The 20536-nt window shown below is 39.6% G+C and overlaps 1 protein-coding gene across 1 annotated transcript in view; it reads right to left on the bottom strand.

The window, feature by feature from the left end:
• The window catches only part of uxs1 (UDP-glucuronate decarboxylase 1), a 32300-nt gene that overhangs the window by 1854 nt on the left and 9910 nt on the right, over nucleotides 1–20536 (bottom strand). Inside the window, exons 6-14 of the mRNA XM_047600891.1 lie at nucleotides 19368–19548; nucleotides 17101–17205; nucleotides 16350–16409; nucleotides 15583–15704; nucleotides 7126–7245; nucleotides 6592–6635; nucleotides 1530–1590; nucleotides 1363–1420; nucleotides 103–206 (exon numbers count right to left, since the gene is read on the bottom strand). Of these exons, the coding sequence (XP_047456847.1) occupies nucleotides 103–206; nucleotides 1363–1420; nucleotides 1530–1590; nucleotides 6592–6635; nucleotides 7126–7245; nucleotides 15583–15704; nucleotides 16350–16409; nucleotides 17101–17205; nucleotides 19368–19548 (855 nt within the window). The remainder of the gene's footprint in view (nucleotides 1–102; nucleotides 207–1362; nucleotides 1421–1529; nucleotides 1591–6591; nucleotides 6636–7125; nucleotides 7246–15582; nucleotides 15705–16349; nucleotides 16410–17100; nucleotides 17206–19367; nucleotides 19549–20536) is intronic.

Genomic DNA, 20536 nt, shown 5'->3' with positions numbered 1-20536 from the left:
CGCACAAAAGTCACTTTCACAGTCTACAAAAGCCTATTGTGAACCACAGCAATAGATGTGAACATATAAGAAATATCTAGAACCATCACGCATCGAACGTACCACCGGCTCCCAGCCGAGCATCATCTTGGCTTTCCGGATGTCAGGTCTTCTCCTCTGCGGGTCGTCCTGGGCCTCGGGCAGGAACTGAATCTGGCTTCGACTCACTGTGTGTGTTTGTGTGTTCAGGGTCAGACACAAGCGTAGACAGAAAGAGAGAAGGACGTATCGTTATTATTGTCCTTACTCGGTCTCCGTTGTGTTGGATTTGTGTGGATTTGGTCAGCAGCCTTGGCAGATTTACTACTGGAGGTGACGTGCATCCTTTTAACCTAGTAATGTATGTAACGCCGTTATGGAGGTTCCAGAGCGAGGTCACCTTAGTGATCTAGCAAAGCCATTTCCATTTTCTACTTAAGCGAATCGAGACGACTCGCGTCAAAAAAAAAAAAAATTTCTGAGGACAGTCCCCGTTTTGGTTGACCTGTCCCCCAGCTATAGGTGTCCCCGAAAATGTTCCCAATTTTAGCCTTTTATGAATGAGAAGAAAAATGTTGCGCGTAGACTACAATTATTACGGTAGTCGGTCGCGTTGCTTTTGACGTTAAAGACATAACAGTTTAAACATGTTTACATACAAGAATAAATATGTCAAAATAAATAAAAGAAGATTTGTCCCTGTTTCTTTATTTGATCTTGATAACATTTATTTATTTATTTAATTATTTATTTATTCTTTATCTCTGAGCTGTAAATGTCGCCAGATTTCCACATCAGCATTCAATGCTAACATGGGGCCATGCAAACCTGTTTTACTATAGTGTGGGATTATTCTACAATAATTACTCAACATCACAGTAAAATAGTCCATCCTTAGTCAATCTACTGTATTAATTCCAATCTCAACCAGTAGAAAATGTTGTGAACGTGAATGAATGTGATTATGCATGGAGAACAAATACCGTAATAAACCGTGTTACCATCAGAATGATTTACACCATGATATACATTTTTGGGTCACGCAGCCCCAAGCGTCACAGAGGTGCAGGTTAAAAAACAATGGGTGTGAAAAAATATATCCACTGATTCTGACGTTATGTAACTGGAGGCACAAAAGAGGGAGGGTGGAGAAAAAGGGAGCGAGCACACATGCATAATTCTAACGCAATTCAGTGTAGTCCTGAGGTTTATCAGGTGTTTGCACATGGACAAAATCTGCAAGTGGAACAAGAAATAACCAGGGAAACGAGATTAACTACACGGGGAATGAGGTGGCGGGGGCCCTGAGTTTGTTCTGATGCACTGTGCGCATTAACGCCTTACCCACGAGACTTTTGATGAGACGAGCGAACTCCAATATTGTGTGTTCCTCCGGGTTTCCCTGGAAACACATTTAGTTTAACTTTCTTTACCAATTACGCATAAAATAATTCAACAGCATTAATTTTCCATTTCAATTTGTGGGACGCGGTCGGGCGGAACGTACTCACCAGATTGACTGGACTGCTGATGTTGCTGTTCATCAACAAGACAAGGCCGTTCACCAGATCACTGGAAAACCAATCAGAGACACAAACACAACACGTGTGAAGGACGTTTCACGAGCTACAGCTTTGAGCTATTTTTTTTTTCTCCCCCCAACCAGATTAAGATGACGCATACGTAACGTAAAGCAAATTTCAATAATGTAATACATTTTCCAGATAGCCCAACACCATTGTGGTGCAAACTCAGAGAAGATATGCAGGTTCGGCACAGTGACTGATTTCTCATTTCCCTCAGGATATTGCAGGCATTTCCCCTTTATTTCTGTGTTGCCAGTTCTAAAGCATTAAATTTGCAAAGAAGTTTAAGGGTTTTTTTTGGTCGTTCAATGGGGGCTAATGAACTTTTAAGAGTTTAAATCCACGCTAGCAGCTCTGTGGGACAGTGCTTACAGCAGACACACCAGACATTTGAGAATAAGTACTAAACAGTTATATTTACCTAACTTCATCTTAGTTACAAACTCCATAAATTACTTTCGTGCTGCATAAATATAATCTCTTCTCATGGATAACTCAAAATAAAGAAAATCCCATTTGTCTCACATGGATAATACACGCACAGAATCCATTAGTGCAATTTTTGCCGACGCACATTTGACAGGAAACCGCAAACAGAAATGAGCCCGTCACCTCCACCCACCGCAGGTCGGGGAATAGTAGCCAAAAAAAAATCTCAATTTCTCAAAGGCGACAACGGCCCGATTTCCACATCTGTTAGCTGTGCTTTACTCCCCCAGATTTGCATTAATGCGTTTACAGTATAGGTGATACACAGAGGTGATATAAGTATTTCCATATCATTTACATCACTGAGCAGAGGCCAGACAAGATGTTAGAAACGCCTCTCAGCATAATGCAAACGCACCACAAACTGCAATCTCAAACGTGAACGTGAAGCTGAATGAGCACCTCGCGAAAACAGAACATTAGTAACATTATTCACCGATCAGGCATAACATTGTGACCACCTGACTAATATTGTGTAGGTCTCCCATGTGCCTCAAAACAGTTTTTGGATATGGGCCTTCTGAGGGGGGTCCTGTGGTGGTGGTGATGAGTTGGTCGCGAACGAGCCGGCTCTAAGAGTCGGTTCTTTGAAATGAACGACAGGAGCCGACTGGGAGATGATTAGTTAAAGCCGTTAAACGTGATTGGTCAAGATGTACGGCGGCGTGGTGGTTAGCACTGATACAAGAAGGTTCTAGTCCAGGTTCTAGTCCAGGTTCTAGTCCAGGTTCGGGGCCTTTCTGTGTGGAGTTTGCATGTTCTCCCTGTGTCTTTGTGGGTTTTCTCCGGGTACTCCGGCTTCTCTAGGTTCATCTGTGATTCTAAATTGGCTGTAGGTCTGAGCGTGAAAGGTGAGCTGGGATTTTATCTGACAAAAGAGTTTGCAACCATTTTTGTTGTTGCCACATGGCTCAACGGACTCAAAGACCGTGCATTTCCTTTATATTTTGCCAATCGTTTGGAAGCACCGTCAAACTTTGCACAATGTGACGAAAAATTGGCTGGTGCCCAACTGACCATCCTCAGAGATTAGGTGCCTCTGCTGGATCCACAAAATGCTGACAGTTTCCCCCTGTTTTGATGAGGCATCATGTTTTTCTCATGCCACAACGTGCCTTCTTCTTCTTCTTCAACTGTGTGTGTTACAGTGTAAAGTAAATAACTTGCGTTCCAAATTACAATCCAAGTGATACATCAGCGACTTCAATAAAGTAAGCTTTTTAATTTTTTCTGCTTGGTATCTTTTATTTTTTCTATCCGACATGTTTTTTTTTATCAGTTTACCATGTGATCTTGGTTAAATTGGATAAGGAGAGTCTGTTTATGTGGACATAAAGAGTCTGTTTCCCATTATTTAACAGTTCTCAGACCACAAAGGCAGAAAAAAAGATAAAAGCGTGGAGTTGTGTAACATCATGCAAGAGGCATAAAAACCACTGATATTTCACAAGAACTGAAGAGACATCAGATAAAAGCTCATCAAGAAAGGTTTCCAGACAAATTAATGGAATTGATGAGACTGGTGTGAAGCATGTGGTTATTTCAAACTGCTGGTGTCTCTGAGGCCCTAACAATCTCTCCTGAGATTCAGCAGTCCTGACCAAAGTTCACAAAGAGTGTGGGCTCGCAGCGGATCAGAAATACATGACTGCACTAATTTTCAAACTGCTTTGGTTTTCTCAGCAGTGCATATAATACCGCACTGGATGGCCCGGATGAAAGGAGCTGTGGATGGTTGGCAAGCGACCACCACCTTCTAACGAGCCCGCGTAGCTGGCGAGGTGTGATGATCCGAGTCGGACCCCGTTGTTGCCAAAATTACCAAAATACGTTGGAATCCTAATTAAAGACCTTCTGGCATGGTATTAAAAGACTTGAGCCTCTCAGAACTAGACTATTGTGAGGCGCTACAATGCAACTTCCCGCGATGAACAAAACATCACCGTCTGCTCGGTTTCTCTGGGGATGCAAGGAGAAGAAATCTCATGCTGCTGCCACCTTCATACCCTGACCTCAATAACCTTAAAAGGAAGATCTGGGGACGTGGGTGGGAGAGTACCTTCAAGCAGCAGCTCTGGGAGGCAATCATGTCATCCTCAAAAAAATAAAATAAAAAAATAATAAATTGTTAAAAATAATCTCCGCCTGCTTCCTCAATGTGCTCTATGTCACAAACTGGGCCAAACTCATACGTATGGGCAAACAATGATAAAGAAGAAGGACGCGCTTCTCTGCACCCACAGTCATACACACTTAACAGGGTGAACCACCAAGGAGCCACGTTTTTGATTTCAGGATCATACCGGTGTATTTGCTTACACAGCGCCCGGACATTTTTCAATGTAGCGCTTCTAAACACGCACGGTGCGACTGCGTCACTGCGAGGCGTGGTGAAGATGGAAAGGTCCGAACAATGAAGCGGCAGAAGGAGCAGACTTCTGTGCAAAGACGTCCCTGATTTCTGGGACCTGTCCTCCGGCTAAAGCTGTCCATGAGTAAAATGAGTAAAAATGAGTAAAATGAATGAGTAAAAATAAAAATGTTGCGCAGAGATTACAAGTATTACGGTAGTTGGTCGCGCTGCTATTGACATTACATTGACATAGCAGTTTAAATATGAATAAATATGTCAAAATAAAAGAAACTGTAATTGTGCCCGTTAATTAATTATATCGAGATTACACTTATTTATTTATTTATAATTTATCCGAGTTGTAAACGTCCCCAGATTCCTACATCAGCATTCAGTGCGAGCACACAAACCTTTTTTACTATAGTGTGGGATTATTCTACAATATTTACTCATCATCACAGTGAAATACTCCATCCTTAGTCAATCTACTGTATTAATTCCAATCTCGACCGGTAGAAAATGTTGGGAACACACAGATTATGCATTGTAAGCGTTGAGGATAAAAAAGAAGATCACTAATCTTACTGATCAATCAGGAAAATCAAGAATTTCAACAAAAGCAAGTTGTTTTTTCGCTTCACTTTACACAGCTGGACTACAATGGTATATTTTAAAAAGATACCTCATATCTATGGCACAAACTAAAGTATCTTCGACTAAGATTCAACAAACTATTTAGGTTTTTATACTGCCCCTAGCAGCACTTCAGTGTTACTTCATGACAAACTTTCCAAAGTAAACCCACAGTATCAGGGACCTTATGATGCTGCACAGCTGAGTGCAGATGTACAGGTCTTAAGCCACTAGGATGTGGATACTCAAAACTCACAAGGAAAGGAGACGCGATGCTTTTCATATGTGCTGCCTCCTGCATTTCTCAGAAAGACGGTGACCAAAGGAAAAGCGTCCATCCAACAGCCTCAGATAACGTCTACTAATTATTCATCATATCATATGTTGTCGAGCTAAAACTGACGCATACCAACAGCCTGGAGATGTGTTCATGTTCATTAATACATTACTTCCTCCAATTCATTTATTATTCGATCGATCATTTATAAATTATGGTAAGAAGACTGAAGGCTCATTCTAACTAGGACACCAGATGACTTTAGTAACTGCCATAATTAATAATTACATAAATACTGTATAGTAAATTTGATTTCACTTGATAATCAAGTGTTTTCTTCTCTGTTGACCATTTAAAAATGAAAAAATCCAATCACACCAAAAATGAAGACACAGCGTGTGATTCCATTTAAGTCATTAAACTTCTGAACATCATCCTATGAGAAACTGGTGCTATGACTTTAAAAAAGAAGCTTTACAGCGGCGTGGTTTGAAGTGACAACGATAGAAAATTATGTGAGTTTAGTTAATTCATGTGAGGCTTTCTTAGAGTTTCAGTTAAAAAAAAGAAAAAGTTCACAGAACAACGATGAGACAACATTAAGTCGTACAGGGCAGCAGGTAAATGCTTTGATGAGATGAGATAGGACAGCGTCAAATGCTCTGAAGTCTCTTTGAAGCTGATGAATTAATCTCATTTACACAAACACAGAGACTGATAAATCTCTTTGAACCCGAGTCTTAGACTAAGGTTAATGAAAAGAAAAGCCTCAGTACATATCTTTATTATATTATTAATTTAATCCGTTGAAAAATAACAACTAAAGCTTGCATTGATCCTATAAGACGTACACAGGGGGCTTATACTGGTGCATCTGCATCACATGAGCCATCGCTCTTAATAACCTGGTTTCTACAGCTCTGCATTCAGATGTTAATGATCCTGTACATCTAACTCATGACGAGTGAATGTGAGCAGATCATGTTGTGATTAGGTTTAATTAATGCTGGACAACAGTAGGTTTTTCTGAAATTTAGTACAACACGGAAAAGAGATAAGACAGAGTATGACGTGTAAGACCAAACAAATCAATAGAAGATTTGGCTCTTGTCTATTATTTGGACCAAAGTCAACACAGCCTGCCTGGAAAAATACATAATTCGGCACAGATTGAAGAAAAAAAAATATGAAATGTATGTAAAGGGCAGAATAAAATGGGTTTGATGGAGATTTACCTGACATACTGAAAGGCTCGCGTTTGGGAACCGGTGCCATACACCTAAGAGAAAAACAACAACTGATTGTTGAAAATCTGGACATGGAAAAATGTGAAGATCAAGTTGCACACACTGATTAGGCATAACATTATGACCAGCTTCCTAATATTTGGTCCTATGGGTTGAGGGGAGGGGCCTCGGTGAATCATGCCACAGGTACTGGATCAGTAAGTTTGGAGGATCCAGTGAATTTTGAGGCCTTGTTCTGTTTGTCTTGCTTTTTTTTAAGTTATTTGAATTAGGCTGCATCCTGATGGGGGTGACTGCTCCCATCAAGTAGTTTCATAGCTGTGAAACCATCTGGTCGGTGGTAAATGTCTATTGTATTGTCACAAGATGGTCAATTTAATTCTGCTGTCAGTGGTCATAATGTCTCATAATAATGAAGACCAAATAATGTTATTTTCAAGTGAATACTATTTAAAACATCAATGTCTGACAACGTAACAGGAACAATTCTCATCACGCTGCGTTCACCCTCAAAATACATACGGTGAGAGCTTCTCCCTGCAGAGCCTGAAGGATGAAGTTACTGACGACCCGCCCATCGTTCATGTGCATCCTCGAGCCAAACGTGTTGAAGATTCTCGCCACCCTCACCTCTACTCCTTCCTGTAAGTGCAGAAAAAAAAAAAGAGGGTGAGTCATTTAAAACTTCCTTGGTTTCATCTCTTCTAAGGTCATCGTCCGTCATATTGTTGTTTTATTTTCCAGTATCCTCTTTACATCTTTTTGTAAAACATCTAGTTGTTCATACACAAGTTTTATTATTCTGTGATTAGAGAGTACATATACATATTTTTTATACACACACATATATATATATAAAAGCAATATTATTATTATTATTTTTTAACATTTTCCTGTTAAATTCATCAATCTGCATCCCACTAATCATAACTTACAACTGGACATTTGTTTCTTCAACTCAGTAAAACACAAGTAGCAAACTGAGCCATTTACATTAAACCAGATAGTTTTTCTTTCTCTTCTACGATCTGCCACATTAATAAATTAAAATATCGAACTGGATGACTAAATTTCAATAGATTATTACACACTCTGAATTGGAAGTTGTCCTTGCTCTCCTGCTATGCAGCCTCCATTCATTACTTATAGATTTATGCAGTGTTTTACTTCACCACTCCACAAAACATTGATCTTCAACTTTCAGCCTCTCTGGTTTAATTTGTTTTTTTCTAGTTTAAGTCTGCAATATCCCTACAAACATGTACAGTGTGTATCTCTACTTGTCTTTTGGGTATTTGTTCTTCTTGTAGACTCAGTTTTAATTTTTTTTGCGTCATGACACGGGCATTAATTCCTGACTGTACTGTCCCTTTGTGGGAGGCAGAATCAACTGCATTAGAAATGATATCTCATACTGTATATACACACTCCTTCTCACTTGTCAGTACAAAATAACTAAATGAGGCCAATTACATCATATATACTGGATACTCTCAACCGATCCCAACAATGCAAAAAAAAAAAAAAAAAAACTCCTCCCTTTTAAATCCTTGACTTTAAGTCAGTCTCATGCATCAACACACTACTTTCAGATGCCATGTGGTCATGAATAAAAACATGAAAATTATGCAGATTGTTCTCTTGAAAATGTGGAACATGAAATCGAATGGACATAACGTACAAATGCATTCAGTATGGTGAAAAGCAAGGACACGTTGAGGACAATATGACGAAGAGGTCCAGGAAGGAGTGTGTGTGTGTGTGTGTGTGTGTGTGTGTGTGTGTGCACTGGCTTGTTAATAGCGGCGTGCGCGGGTTTGCTTAAACACGCACTTAGAACGGCCACTTTTCTTCAGCCGGTTCGAATTCATCATCTACACACCTCAGTTAACAGGTTAATACAAACACTACGGAACCATCTGTTATTATCTAAGAGTGCATATAGTATTATTATTAGGAAACGGTTAGGAAACGGTTATAATGCAACGATAAATATAAATATAAAGATATTCAACACAACTGCATTTTTGTACACACGGGATGACAAATTGGAGGTAGTGGCAATTTTGCTTCTAAACAGTGAGCTGGTGAAAGTTTTGAGGGAATCAAACTAATTATAGGCATATAACGCTTCTCTGCATTCAAAGCACGTACGTTATAAGTTTTTGTTTTCTGCAACCAATCACTGACTGTTGAGCAATTCCAGAGCCTCATGCAAGCTCACACGTATCGCACAAACAATATATAAATCGATCAGCCTCTCGCCAAACAAAGTTGCAACCCAGACGGATAGAAACGAGGCAGTGCGACAAACGAGGAAAATCAAGAGGCAAAACAAAACGAAGATGGCACAGCACAGAAGATTCTTCTGCCTCTCTCATCTGGCGCTTTGTGTTAAAAAAGCCACCTAATGCACTCCCGCTTAAGTTTTATTCCGCACCACGCAGGCAAAAATTGCAGTATTTATGTCGTTTCACACTAAAAGCTTCTCTCCTCTTGACGAGCACTCTGTTGGAACGGCTCTGGTTGAAAGGAATAGCCTTTGGGCATATTCAAAATGCGTTTATCTAAAAATAAATAGTCCTCCTGGCCAAAAATTCACACTCTTAAAGAAGAAGTGAAACGAAGAAACGTATATCTGAATGCGACAAGAGGAAAACTGGGTTTTTAAGCATTTTTTTTTAAAAAAAATTTACATTATATTGGGCCGATATTTAATTTTTTTTTTTTTTACTATCGGTTGGAAAATGCTTGTGCCCTATCTCGCATAAAAGTGTTCAACATTCCTTGAGTTCAATAAATTTTTATGTTTTTGGCTAAATTGAGACTTGCAACATTTATTACCATTGTGTCATTTTTATCATGTAAATGAGGGGAGAAAAAGCAGTATTGGCTCAGAAAATCAGGTGCACATATAAATTAGATGAGGTAGATTTTTTTTTCCTCATGCACTTTGAGGAAAAAGTCAAAATTTTGAGAAAAGTTTGAAATTTTGAGAAAAAAGTCAAAATTTTGAGTCGATATTTCGACTTTATTCTAAAAAATTTTGACTTTTTTCTCAAAGTGCATGATGAAAAAAATATCTATCTCCTCTAATTTTATTTCTCATGGGTGGCCCTAATACTCTTCTGTAGCCATTGTCCAAGGCTGATGTGTATTTTTTTAAAAAAAAAAATCAGTATGGGCCATAAAAAAATCAATCCACATTTAGACCGATGATCATGATTGGACCGTAAATGCTTTCTTGAGACGCACGTAGAGCGCCTACATGACTGAAAGCATTTCACCATAACACATCATATAAATGTCAACTCAAGCAGGAGACCATAATACGGGGACTCTAACAACACAACAAATCACAATAACACTCCTGCCGCTGAGCGACCGCTGATTGCCTGTTACAGAAACAAACCTGTACAGCACGAACAACAGGAGAAGAGAGTTTCTGAGCTACAGCTGATATTTCAATATGTCACATACACATTTAATTTAACATTCATGTTTCATGCCGCTCATTATATTTTCCGGTTCTATCTTCAGGTTGTGAACATTGATTAGCCCGTCACTCCAAACGGACGTGTGCCCTCAGCAGATTTCAGCTTTTTTTCCCCCCACATTCAAAAGGTCAAGGGTAAACGTGTATATCTATACAAACCTATATAACCTATGTGGAATATCCACATTCAGATCCTTGATGGACTTAAAATGCAAAATTAATTTATATTCCCCAACGCCACAAATCACAAAGGTTATGTACTAACACAGATCAGTCTGCTGGGAAACTCTTGGACCTGGCATTCATGTGGGTGTTAGTTAGATACAACACTACACAACATTAAGAAGGTGGTCATAATGTTATGCCTGATCAGTGTGTGTACTGTTATTCTACAATGGGATCAACACAGATGAAAGAGTTTGTTGTGGCCAGGTAGTTTACACTTCACTTTCTTAAACACACTGTCTGATTTGAGTGGAAAACAATAGAGAGGTGGGATTAGACACCGACTGTGAGATCTGTCTGTGTGCAGGATTTTGTGGCATCTAGCAGACTGAATACTAAACAGTCCACATTTGACTCACTAGATCTAGACGTTCATTCAGTAATTTATAAAGCATCAGTTGGGAGTATTGGAAGGAATAGCACCGTTTCCCTTCACACTGTTGCTTGAATTACAACGTGACAGCAACCACGCACAACACTCCCCCCGGTAGTTAACTTCACAATGACAACGGCGTCAATGAGAGGGAAATAAAACACAGAATAATCTCTCACGACGCTTTATATTCAACGTTTAAAACAGGGAACGTTGCACTTCACGACATACTGGTGGGGCTGGAATGACAGAAGTCGCCGCTGCAGGGTAAAAACATGAGAGATCCTCTCTAGAGTCAGTGGTTCAACCAGCGTAGCAGGTTTAAGCTTGTGACAAACTCCGTGAGCAATGAAAAATTTGTTTAGTTACGACAACTATTCTGCAAATTAAAAGTGGACGTGGTTAATGGGGAAAACAGGAAATGTTCTTTCTCGCCCCTTTTCTGTTTTTTCGTTTTGAGGATCAAATCTTTTTATCCATGTCCTACGCAATTGCAAATAGTAACAAGTCTTCCAAATTTTCTCCTAAATCTTTTTGAAATTTTCATAAAGTACAATTGCGCCTTGAATGCATTTCCATTGAAAGGTGTTTAGTGAATGAGCTGTAACTCTCATAAAGTCTCGTCTTATAATCCTCTTAAATTCTCGTCACGCGAGACTTCACTTTGAGGAAATCATCTCCAGTGACACCGGTGAGGGAAATGCGGAAAAATGCACTCTAATGCACTATTGCAATAAACTTTTATATTGATATGTCTGGAAAAAACAGTGTGTGAGAGTGTAAAAGTGTTTTAGATTTATATTTGAGAGGTTCCCTTGAAATGTAGGTGTTTCCACTACCAGTTTTTTATTGGCTTTTGAGTATTTTTAGGAGTAATGGAAACGCACGTGTCACTGCCGTCTCTAGATTGTTACTGTTGTTGTATCTAGCGTGTGTGACGTATGCTGCAGTGGGAGTGGGACAATGATGACTTCTGTAGGATTCTGTACTTGAGTTTCTCGTGACTTTGTCCTTGTTCTTGTTCACCTTGAGAAAAAGAACAAATTTCTCTGTCCTTGCGTATGTAACAACTTTAGTCAACCCACTCCCTGTTTGTACTTACAGTTGATACAGTCGGTCTGTTTATACACCACAGGCCAAACGTTTGGAAGCAAGATCAAATCTGTACATAAAAGATCTTAGTTTCATCGGTTTACTTTGCATCAAAATGTTTAGACTTTGCTTTCTTCATAGTAACCTCCTCTGGTTTTAACAGTGACATGACATATACGAGGTATTTGCTCCACAAAGGATATTTGTATGCAGACACTCAAAAGCCAAAGAGTTCAAGTGAATAATGTAAACTGTGATTTGTGTTGTTTTCTTGCTTTTACGCTGAAGTTGCGACTCTTGCAAATCTTCTCGACCCCAAAACTAAGCCCTTGTTTTCTTTTTCTGACATTTATTCAGCAATGTTCTGGTAGCATCAATGTACGCCTAGAGGTAAATTGAAGAAAATGGTTCACATCAATAAAAGCAAAGTCTGATCATGCATTAAGTATTTATAAATCCAAAAATACATAGAACTCTTTTAAGGAACGCATTGTGAACAGAAACTTGAAGTTGCTTCCAAACTTTTGGCCTGTAGTGTATAAAACTTTAATTATAAAAACATTATGGGTTGTAGCGACTAGCTGATTAGTTGACGTGACTGTGGTGCTGTGACGCTTTAAGCAGGAAGTCGACACAGCCCCATAGAAGAGCCCTGGTTCATCAAGTGTGTAATACTACAAGTGTGTGGAAATACTTCACTAAAGATGACACACAGAATATGCAAGTCAGTCCTGAAATACAACTTAATTACTAGTGCAATGCGCACTCATCTGAAAAGGCATCCGCTAACGCTAACAAATCGTCTCAACAGTCTTGTCTTGCAGTTGCAGAGAGGAAGTGGCTGCACATCAACAATTTGCCGGTGAATTTTATTATCTAAAGTTATTAATCCTTTAGCTGCTACACACAGAAAAGGCTGAAGTGAAGTGAAGTACTATTAAATGCTACTGAAGGAGATGATTTACATAAACTAAACATATCTGCAGTGTTTACACTCAGATCTGTGTTCTACTAGTTCCCTTTTATTTTCCGCCGACCGAGAGCCTCATGTTAGAAAGTGTCAGGCTGACGGTGTTTATGGCGTTGACGTGGGCTTCGGGTCGACAGTAGCTGGTGTCAAATGAAGCATCCCTTTGATTTACTCAGTGTGGATTACATCGCTTAATAAAACTGAAAGCATCTACATGACACCTGAGTTAGGCTTTTGACAGGTAACCACCACCTGAAGAGCGAGGGAAAGCAGAAACATTTTTTTTTTTCCATTAACCAAACCGGCTCATAAAAACACATTGACACAAAAGAATACTGCTCTCCCAGTAATTCTGACACATGTTACTTGTTCACCAAACCAGAAAAAGGTGAAAAAAATACAAATTCAAAGCAAAGAGTCTGGCAGGTGAATCAATGATGGACCATTCACAATTGTAGAGCGTGAACATCCTTATAAAGATACAGACTCGACTTCCTTGCGATTTATGTTCCCTTTCAATTAGCTGAGGATCTTCAAAGTACGGTCAGAATTTACATAATGTTTAATCTGTCGGTGTCAATAAATAGAAGCACCTTCGGTCTCAGTAGAGATAAAATCCTAATGACGACAATCACCATTCATGTCAAATGACAATCAGAGACCCACGGTTATATATATATATTCTAATAGTTCTTTTCAGACTCAGAATTATGTAAAGCATATTTTCTCACCCACTGCTTCGCCAAACACTCATCACTTTTAAATGTTAATGACATTTGATTACATGACTGGGCAATAGATAAAATGGGTGATAGTCTCGTCCATCCGCACGAACGACTGACAGTTACGTTTTGAAAGGCGCCCATTTCCTAGAATTCTCCCAGCGAACGCGGAGCAAAAAAAAAAAAAAAACCCTGAGGGGGAGCTGGAGACGAGGCAGATAAATAAATATCACCTGCCTGAAGGAAAGGCAAGAGAAGTCAATCATATCTGATCATCAAAGGCTGCCGTCACTCAAGTCATTATGTAAAAAAAGTCTGCACGGAAATGTAATTGTGAAGAGCTTTACGTAATTTTTCATTATGAAAGTCAAAGCGGACTCAAAGCAAGATTCACTCACATGTTTTCACCAACGTCTCCTCTCAGGAACAGTTAGCTAAGGGAATATGGACTATTTTTAAACAGCTACAGACCTGGTGAAATCAGGACAAGGTTATAAATCCTATTTTAGCATCATATACTGATCAAGCATAACATTATGACCGTCTTCCTAATATTGTGTAGTAGTAGGGGTGTAACAATTCGTTCTAACAACGACTCAATTCACGATTTGTGGTTGCAGATGCCATTCAACGATACAATTCAGTGACTTGAAATCGAATCAGTAACTTTTTATCCAAAAATGAAACCAGTGTGACTGAAATACCTCCTCAGTGTTTCCTCCACATTCATGTAGGAGTGGCGGGCCGCCCTCAGTTTACTATCTTGCTCAGTATCTACTCTTTGGAGTTCTTAATCAACCGTTTACAGTCACTTTTTAAACTTCCTCAAGCATCTCGATCTGTTGGACGGCGCTCGGTTTATCAATAAAGAACGAGGTTATTTATTATGGCCCAGAAGTTTAACACCAATATCTCGTCTTTTGAGCGCTGAGGTTTCAACGAGTGGTTTTCTTTTTGCTCAGGTCGCCGTGTGTCACTGGTGGGACGAGGCGGAGAGGCAAGGAGACATGAAGGCGAATGTTGGCATTAGCATTCACATTAGCATATACATTAATTAGTGTTTCTCAAGTAAATACTCTAAGCAGATCCTCTGACGTGCGTTATTTCCTGGAATCGATACAATTGATTACCATTTAAATCAATGCTGCCCGGGTCCTCGGTGGCCACTGCCCTGCAGGTTTTTGAAGTTTCCCTCCTCCACCACACCTGATTGATTGAAATCTACTCGTCATCAAGCTCTGCAGTGGCCTGATAAGGAGCCGTTCATTTGAATCAGGTGTTGTGTGTTGGAGGAGGGAAACGTTGTTTTAACTCGATATTAGATCGATCGCACGTCGTCCGGACGGCCAACTTGCCGAGCACAGATCGATGTAGTTGGATCGTAGGGAAATAAATCAATTCATCGATGTAGTGGATGAATCGTTACACCCCTATCGTGTAGGTCTCCCTAGTGCCTCCAAGACAGTTGTGATTTATCAGAGAGTGGGTGTGGGTCTTCTGAGGGTGACCTGTGGTGTCTGGCAACATAATGTTGTTAGTGGGGGTCCTATGATTTGAGAGGAGGGGCTTCCCTGGATCAGGCTTGTTCCACAGATACTTGATCAGTTTGGGATCTAGTGGATTTGGATGCCAGGTCAACACTTTTTGTTCCTTAAGTTGTTGTTCCCAAACCGTTTTTGTGTGTGTGCCTGTGTCAGGCTGCATCCTGCTTGATGACATTAAATTTTCACAAGATGTCAACTTCTCTTGTCAGTGGTTCTAATGCTTCATAGTTGTACACACTATAATTAAAAGAATAAAACGGTTTCATTTCCAGGTAGTATTTGTGGTCTTCATCCAGACACTCTGCTACTTTAACTAGTAGTGAAGATTTTTCTATTATAATGAAGAAACCTTCCAAAAGAAAACTTGCTCCTGGCATCAAGAAATACATTATAAATAATTCAACCTGTGACCATTAGATTTAAATTCGGTAAAAATATTGCATTACGGACTGGAATGCTTTACACATATTTTTTAAACTGTAATTATTTAGTCACTATTTTAATCCAGAGGGGGGAAAAATATTTTTTTTAAAAGTGTAGAATGGCAGTGATGATACCTGTTTCATGTAGGCGTAACACATAGTCTCTGCTACGCGTTTGCCCTCATCATAGCACGCTCGAGGACCAATTGGGTTCACATGCCCCCAGTACTCCTCATTTTGAGGGTGCACTTCAGGATCTGAAAAAAAAAATAATAAAAAAAATAATAACAATAATACATCAGCAACGTATCAGACACTAAAGTGTTTTTCCATTGCCACGCATACAATGTTGACTGCATGTCGACCAAGAAAATAATACTACAGCAGATAAGAAGAATCACCCCGACGTGTATAACACACAAAACAATTACTGACCTGCAACTCTAGGTGACGTATTGTAATTTGTTTCCAGGGCAACGCTCTCTTCTGACATTCTCGAATCACTTAGTCAGAAAGTCGAATTTTGAGCGTAGCTCGATTAAGCTCTGCATGGAAACGCACTGAGTGTTTGACTGACACAGTATTTCAGTCTCAGACTAGATAATGAGTTTGTTCTTTAAGAAATCTCTTAACCGTTATTGTCGTGCTGTTGGAAAAAAAAACAAACTCAAAGACTAAGTTATTTTATAATTGTGTTCTTGTGTTTTAAATTTTGATAGTGGCTGGTGCACTGGTGTTGAGACATTATGTGGCTACGGATTCATTGCATAATTTCCCCCAAAGAAGTAAACAGAATTAACTATTTGCTGATAACGTCAGTGAAAAGCAGAAGCGACACTGGTTCAGTTCAATCCGCTGGTTTATAGCACACATAAAAGTTAAGAGGGAAACATCTTCCTCACCTCCATAAACCTCAGAAGTAGAAGCAAGGAGAAGTCTCGCGCCCACACGTTTGGCCAGGCCTAGACAAGACAAACATCATAATGAAAACAGTGTTCCTGTGTGAGAAACAAAAGGGATCAAAAGGCTTAAGCCTAATTGAACTGACAGGAAATAAGAAGAAGAGAACGCCATCGCAAAGGTTGCACAAGCTACAAAACAATGACTTGTAATAAATCGATAATAACAGATGACATGGTCCAAAAGTTCATGTCTATAATCATGTTTAGTCATAATACTTGTATATAAATTTGATCATACCAGTAAATGTGGGTGCGACTTTATTCATTTATCTATCTATATATATATTTACATAGAAGCAAATATGGTCAATTCTGTGAAAGCAACACCATTAACTAGATATTGACTCGCCTCCGTTCTAAATGTATTAGAAAACTTATAATTATACAGTAGCTCTTAAAAAAGCTAAACAGCTGAAACAGCAATGAGTGGGAAAATAACTGTATTTATGTTGCAACTGAAAGCTTAATGACCATTTTAAGCTGCAGCTCAGTTAGGCTTCTTAAGAAAAAGGAATAGAATTTCATCCAGACGACATAACAAGATGTGAGGTTTGATTTTTCAGCCTTCTGCCTCCACGTCTTTCATTGTCCCCACAGACTCCTCTCAAGTTTGTTTACGGTATTTTCGTGCTGAAGTGAATAATAAAGAAGACATTATGGACAAATTGCAGCAGTAAATTGAACTACTCACCCAGCATGTTAAGAGTGCCTATGGTGTTGGTCTTGAGTGTTTTGATGGGATTGTACATGTAGTTGGGGGGAGAGGCTGGAGACGCCAGGTGATAGATCTGGTCAACTATAAAAGAGGAGGAGAGGAGACGCGATGCATGATTTCAGGAGATTTATATGACATATTCACAGCAATAACACAGAATATTGAGTCTGTTATGTCCTATGGCAATTACAGTAAAGTCTGTTAATACCTAAACTGTTTTTGATCCTTTAGAACCAGGTCAGCGTTATGTTTCAAGTCTATGTATTGGAAAATCACATGAAGTCACATCTTGCAAATTCCCCCCTCCGTGAGGTTTTTAATTGATGCAAGACATTTAACATTCAGCTGCACGTGTGATCCAAAGAATCGGTACGTGACAAACATTTCAACAAGAAAACTCAAGGGTCCAGCTGTGCAAAAGGTCAGATGACGTGTTTCTGTTCAGAAACGCTGTGATTTTACACGTCCTTATTCGTCTGCTCGTTTTTCATCTTAACACATCTCTGATTGTCCATGTAAAGACAAACAACGGACTCCCTACAAATATTATTACTTAAGAAAACTGCAACCTACTGTATACTGTATGTAATACAGTAAGAACTGAAAGTATCATCAGGCTGTCAAAAACAGTACATTGTTAAACTGAACCACAAAAAGCAACTATCCTCATACGCTGATGACTCAACCTTCTTCTGTCTCAACATTTGTCACTCTGTTTTACGGACACGTTGACGTCAGCACGCGAGCGAGCATCAGAAAAAAAACAAAAAAACATCTGGATTTCGCAGATTATGTGAAACACGCCATTGCTGTTCACACAGCATTTCATCAACTGCATCTGCAGCCTTTGCATCCGCCCGTAGTGGAACCTAAGGAAGCTCAACCGTGTAGGTTAGACAGATGGTATACCGAAGCAAATAAACAAAAGATTAGAAATACACTTCTTGGATTGGCCGAGGATATCCAGGAGCTCAAGTGTCCTCGGCAACTGTAAGAGCACGCTGGGTAATTCCACCGCGTGTGCTGCCAAAACAGAGTTTCTAAACTAAACCCTCAGTGTGTATATTAAACTTCCTCGCCATCCTGTCTCCTGCCTCCTATGGATCTTGACGACTCTGACGCTCCGTTCGAAGGGTTTCAGTTTGCGTTTCCTTGTGAGCAGCTGCTTCCTGAACAAATCAGAGCTAAGCTAAGCAGAGATGCTGTGAAGGCCAGTTAAACGGTTTCTAAAAACTGATAATCCGTTAAAACGAGGTGAGCGCCAGGATACCACTGCCACTTCCCTTCTCTTCTGGTGTCGTGTCTCAACTCTTTTGCACCACACTCATGCACATTATTGCAGGAAACACCTTTGCATTTTGTCTGTGTGGATCGGTTGCGGTTCAGAACAAACCGATGGTGACACTGATTCAGTGACTAGGATATGGCTTCCCAGGATCCTTCCCTGCACAACTTGCGTATTAATTTGCCCCAGAGCTACATCAGAGTGTCACAGTGTTTATCTCCTTACGCGCCAGGGGCTGTCGTAACTGCAGCAGACTCCTGAGAGCAGATGCTAATAATGACTATTGTGGCCATGCAGCTCTGCAGTGCACCTGCAAGTTGTAAGCAGCAGCTCCTTTAGAGCTAAACAACATAGCTTACCACTGCTGTTATGTTCTGCATTAAAAAAAAAAACAATATAAGCAATATTCTTATGTAACACTGTGAAAAAAAAAACACTCATCACAACAGTGATATATTCAACAGAGCTGCTGTTTGCTGCGAGCGTCTGAATGAGCTTATGACCGCTCTGGTAAACACTATTCAGGAGCAGAGGACTAAAATTAGTGTTTCAAAGGAGAGTCACAGCTAAGGGACGATTATTTTCTTAGGTAATATCATTGTAAAAAAAAAAAAAAAAATTGTAAGTATAAAAAGAGCTGTGAATTATACTCATTGATAAAACTGAGTTCCTTTTCTTAAATCTTAATATGATTGTAAAATGCACATCACAGTAAATAATTATACTATTAAAGATGAGCCCAGTTATTTGTTCCACTACATTTCATTGCCATTATTTATGATGTAATTTCTCAGAGCCTCTTGATTGTATGTCAGAAAGACAAAGATACGTGCGACCACCGTGTGGACTAACAGCTATTTACTGAACAAAGATAAACATGGAACATTTAATCATTATAATCATACATATGTGTATGTGTGTTCCCCTGCTGGGCTCTACTCCCGAGTCTTTCACTCACCTTCAATGTAGAGAGGCTCCACCACGTCGTGATTGATGAGTTCAAAGTTTTCATGACCAATCCAGTGCTCCACGTTCCTCTTTCTCCCTGTGAAGAAGTTGTCCACCACCGTCACCTCATGGCCGTCCATCATCAGTTTGTCAGTCAGGTGGGAACCCACAAAACCAGCCCCTCCGGTGATCTAGAGGGAGAAAACACATATATGGTATCACAAGTAAAAGGAATTCTGTTTTATCAGTATTGAGTCTAGACTTTTCAGGGTTTTATTGCCGTACAGAGCAATAAAACACGTAAATAACTAGACTAGGTGTCTTCAAACTTTTTCAGGCCAAGGACCCACAAACTGGTAGGTATTTTTTTTCACCCTTCCTGCTACGTGTTCTATAATAAACTCGGCCTAGTGCTATTTATAAATATATATTATTATTATCATTTTGCATTCAATATTAAGCTATTCAAATAATACACAGGTTCAAATATTAATTATTTTCTTAGATAAACACTCCTACATAACACAGCTTATTATTTAAACACAGCCAAATAATTGGCAGGTCCAGGATTTAACATTATAGCTAAATGTAGCTAGCTCTCTTCTGCTAATATTTCATCTAGAGACTGAAGAGACTCTCGACCAATTGTGGGGAAACTGACTGAATTAGCGTGTAATATGCAGCCTCATGATTGGTTCAGGAGCGATAAGGGCGGGGCCTACTGTGTACAGCAAGCTTAGATTGACAGGTCTCGGCTAGCGTGACGCTCTGGGTGAAACGATGCACTGGCTGAAAGGTAAAACCTTCTGCCTCCATTGATCCCTTTACTGAAATATGTTGGATTCATGCTAATGTGAATTTAATTTGTGGGGGGAAAAAAATATACAATACCTGACCCTGTGAACTAGAACCACATTGGTTTTGAACAAATCTAGATATAGTATATCAAACTCTCCAAGGAGCAGGTGGATTTACAGATACAATAAAAATACTCAAATGTAATAACAGTATTTAATTTTGCTCAAAATACTAAATCGGCGTATGTTTAAGGCGTAGGTGGACAAATGAGCAAAAAGGTTCTGGATGGTCGACGTCCTTGATGCGGAGGAGGAGAGGACGGCCTGCAGGACTCCCACGAAAGCGAACTCCCCTGTGCAACAGCGTAATGAGCTCAGCACT

The sequence above is a fragment of the Mugil cephalus genome, chromosome 12, assembly GCF_022458985.1.
Source record: "Mugil cephalus isolate CIBA_MC_2020 chromosome 12, CIBA_Mcephalus_1.1, whole genome shotgun sequence".
Taxonomy (NCBI): Eukaryota; Metazoa; Chordata; class Actinopteri; order Mugiliformes; family Mugilidae; genus Mugil; species Mugil cephalus.
Note: the sequence above shows the minus strand (reverse complement) of the source record. Positions and strands in the feature narration are given on the sequence as shown.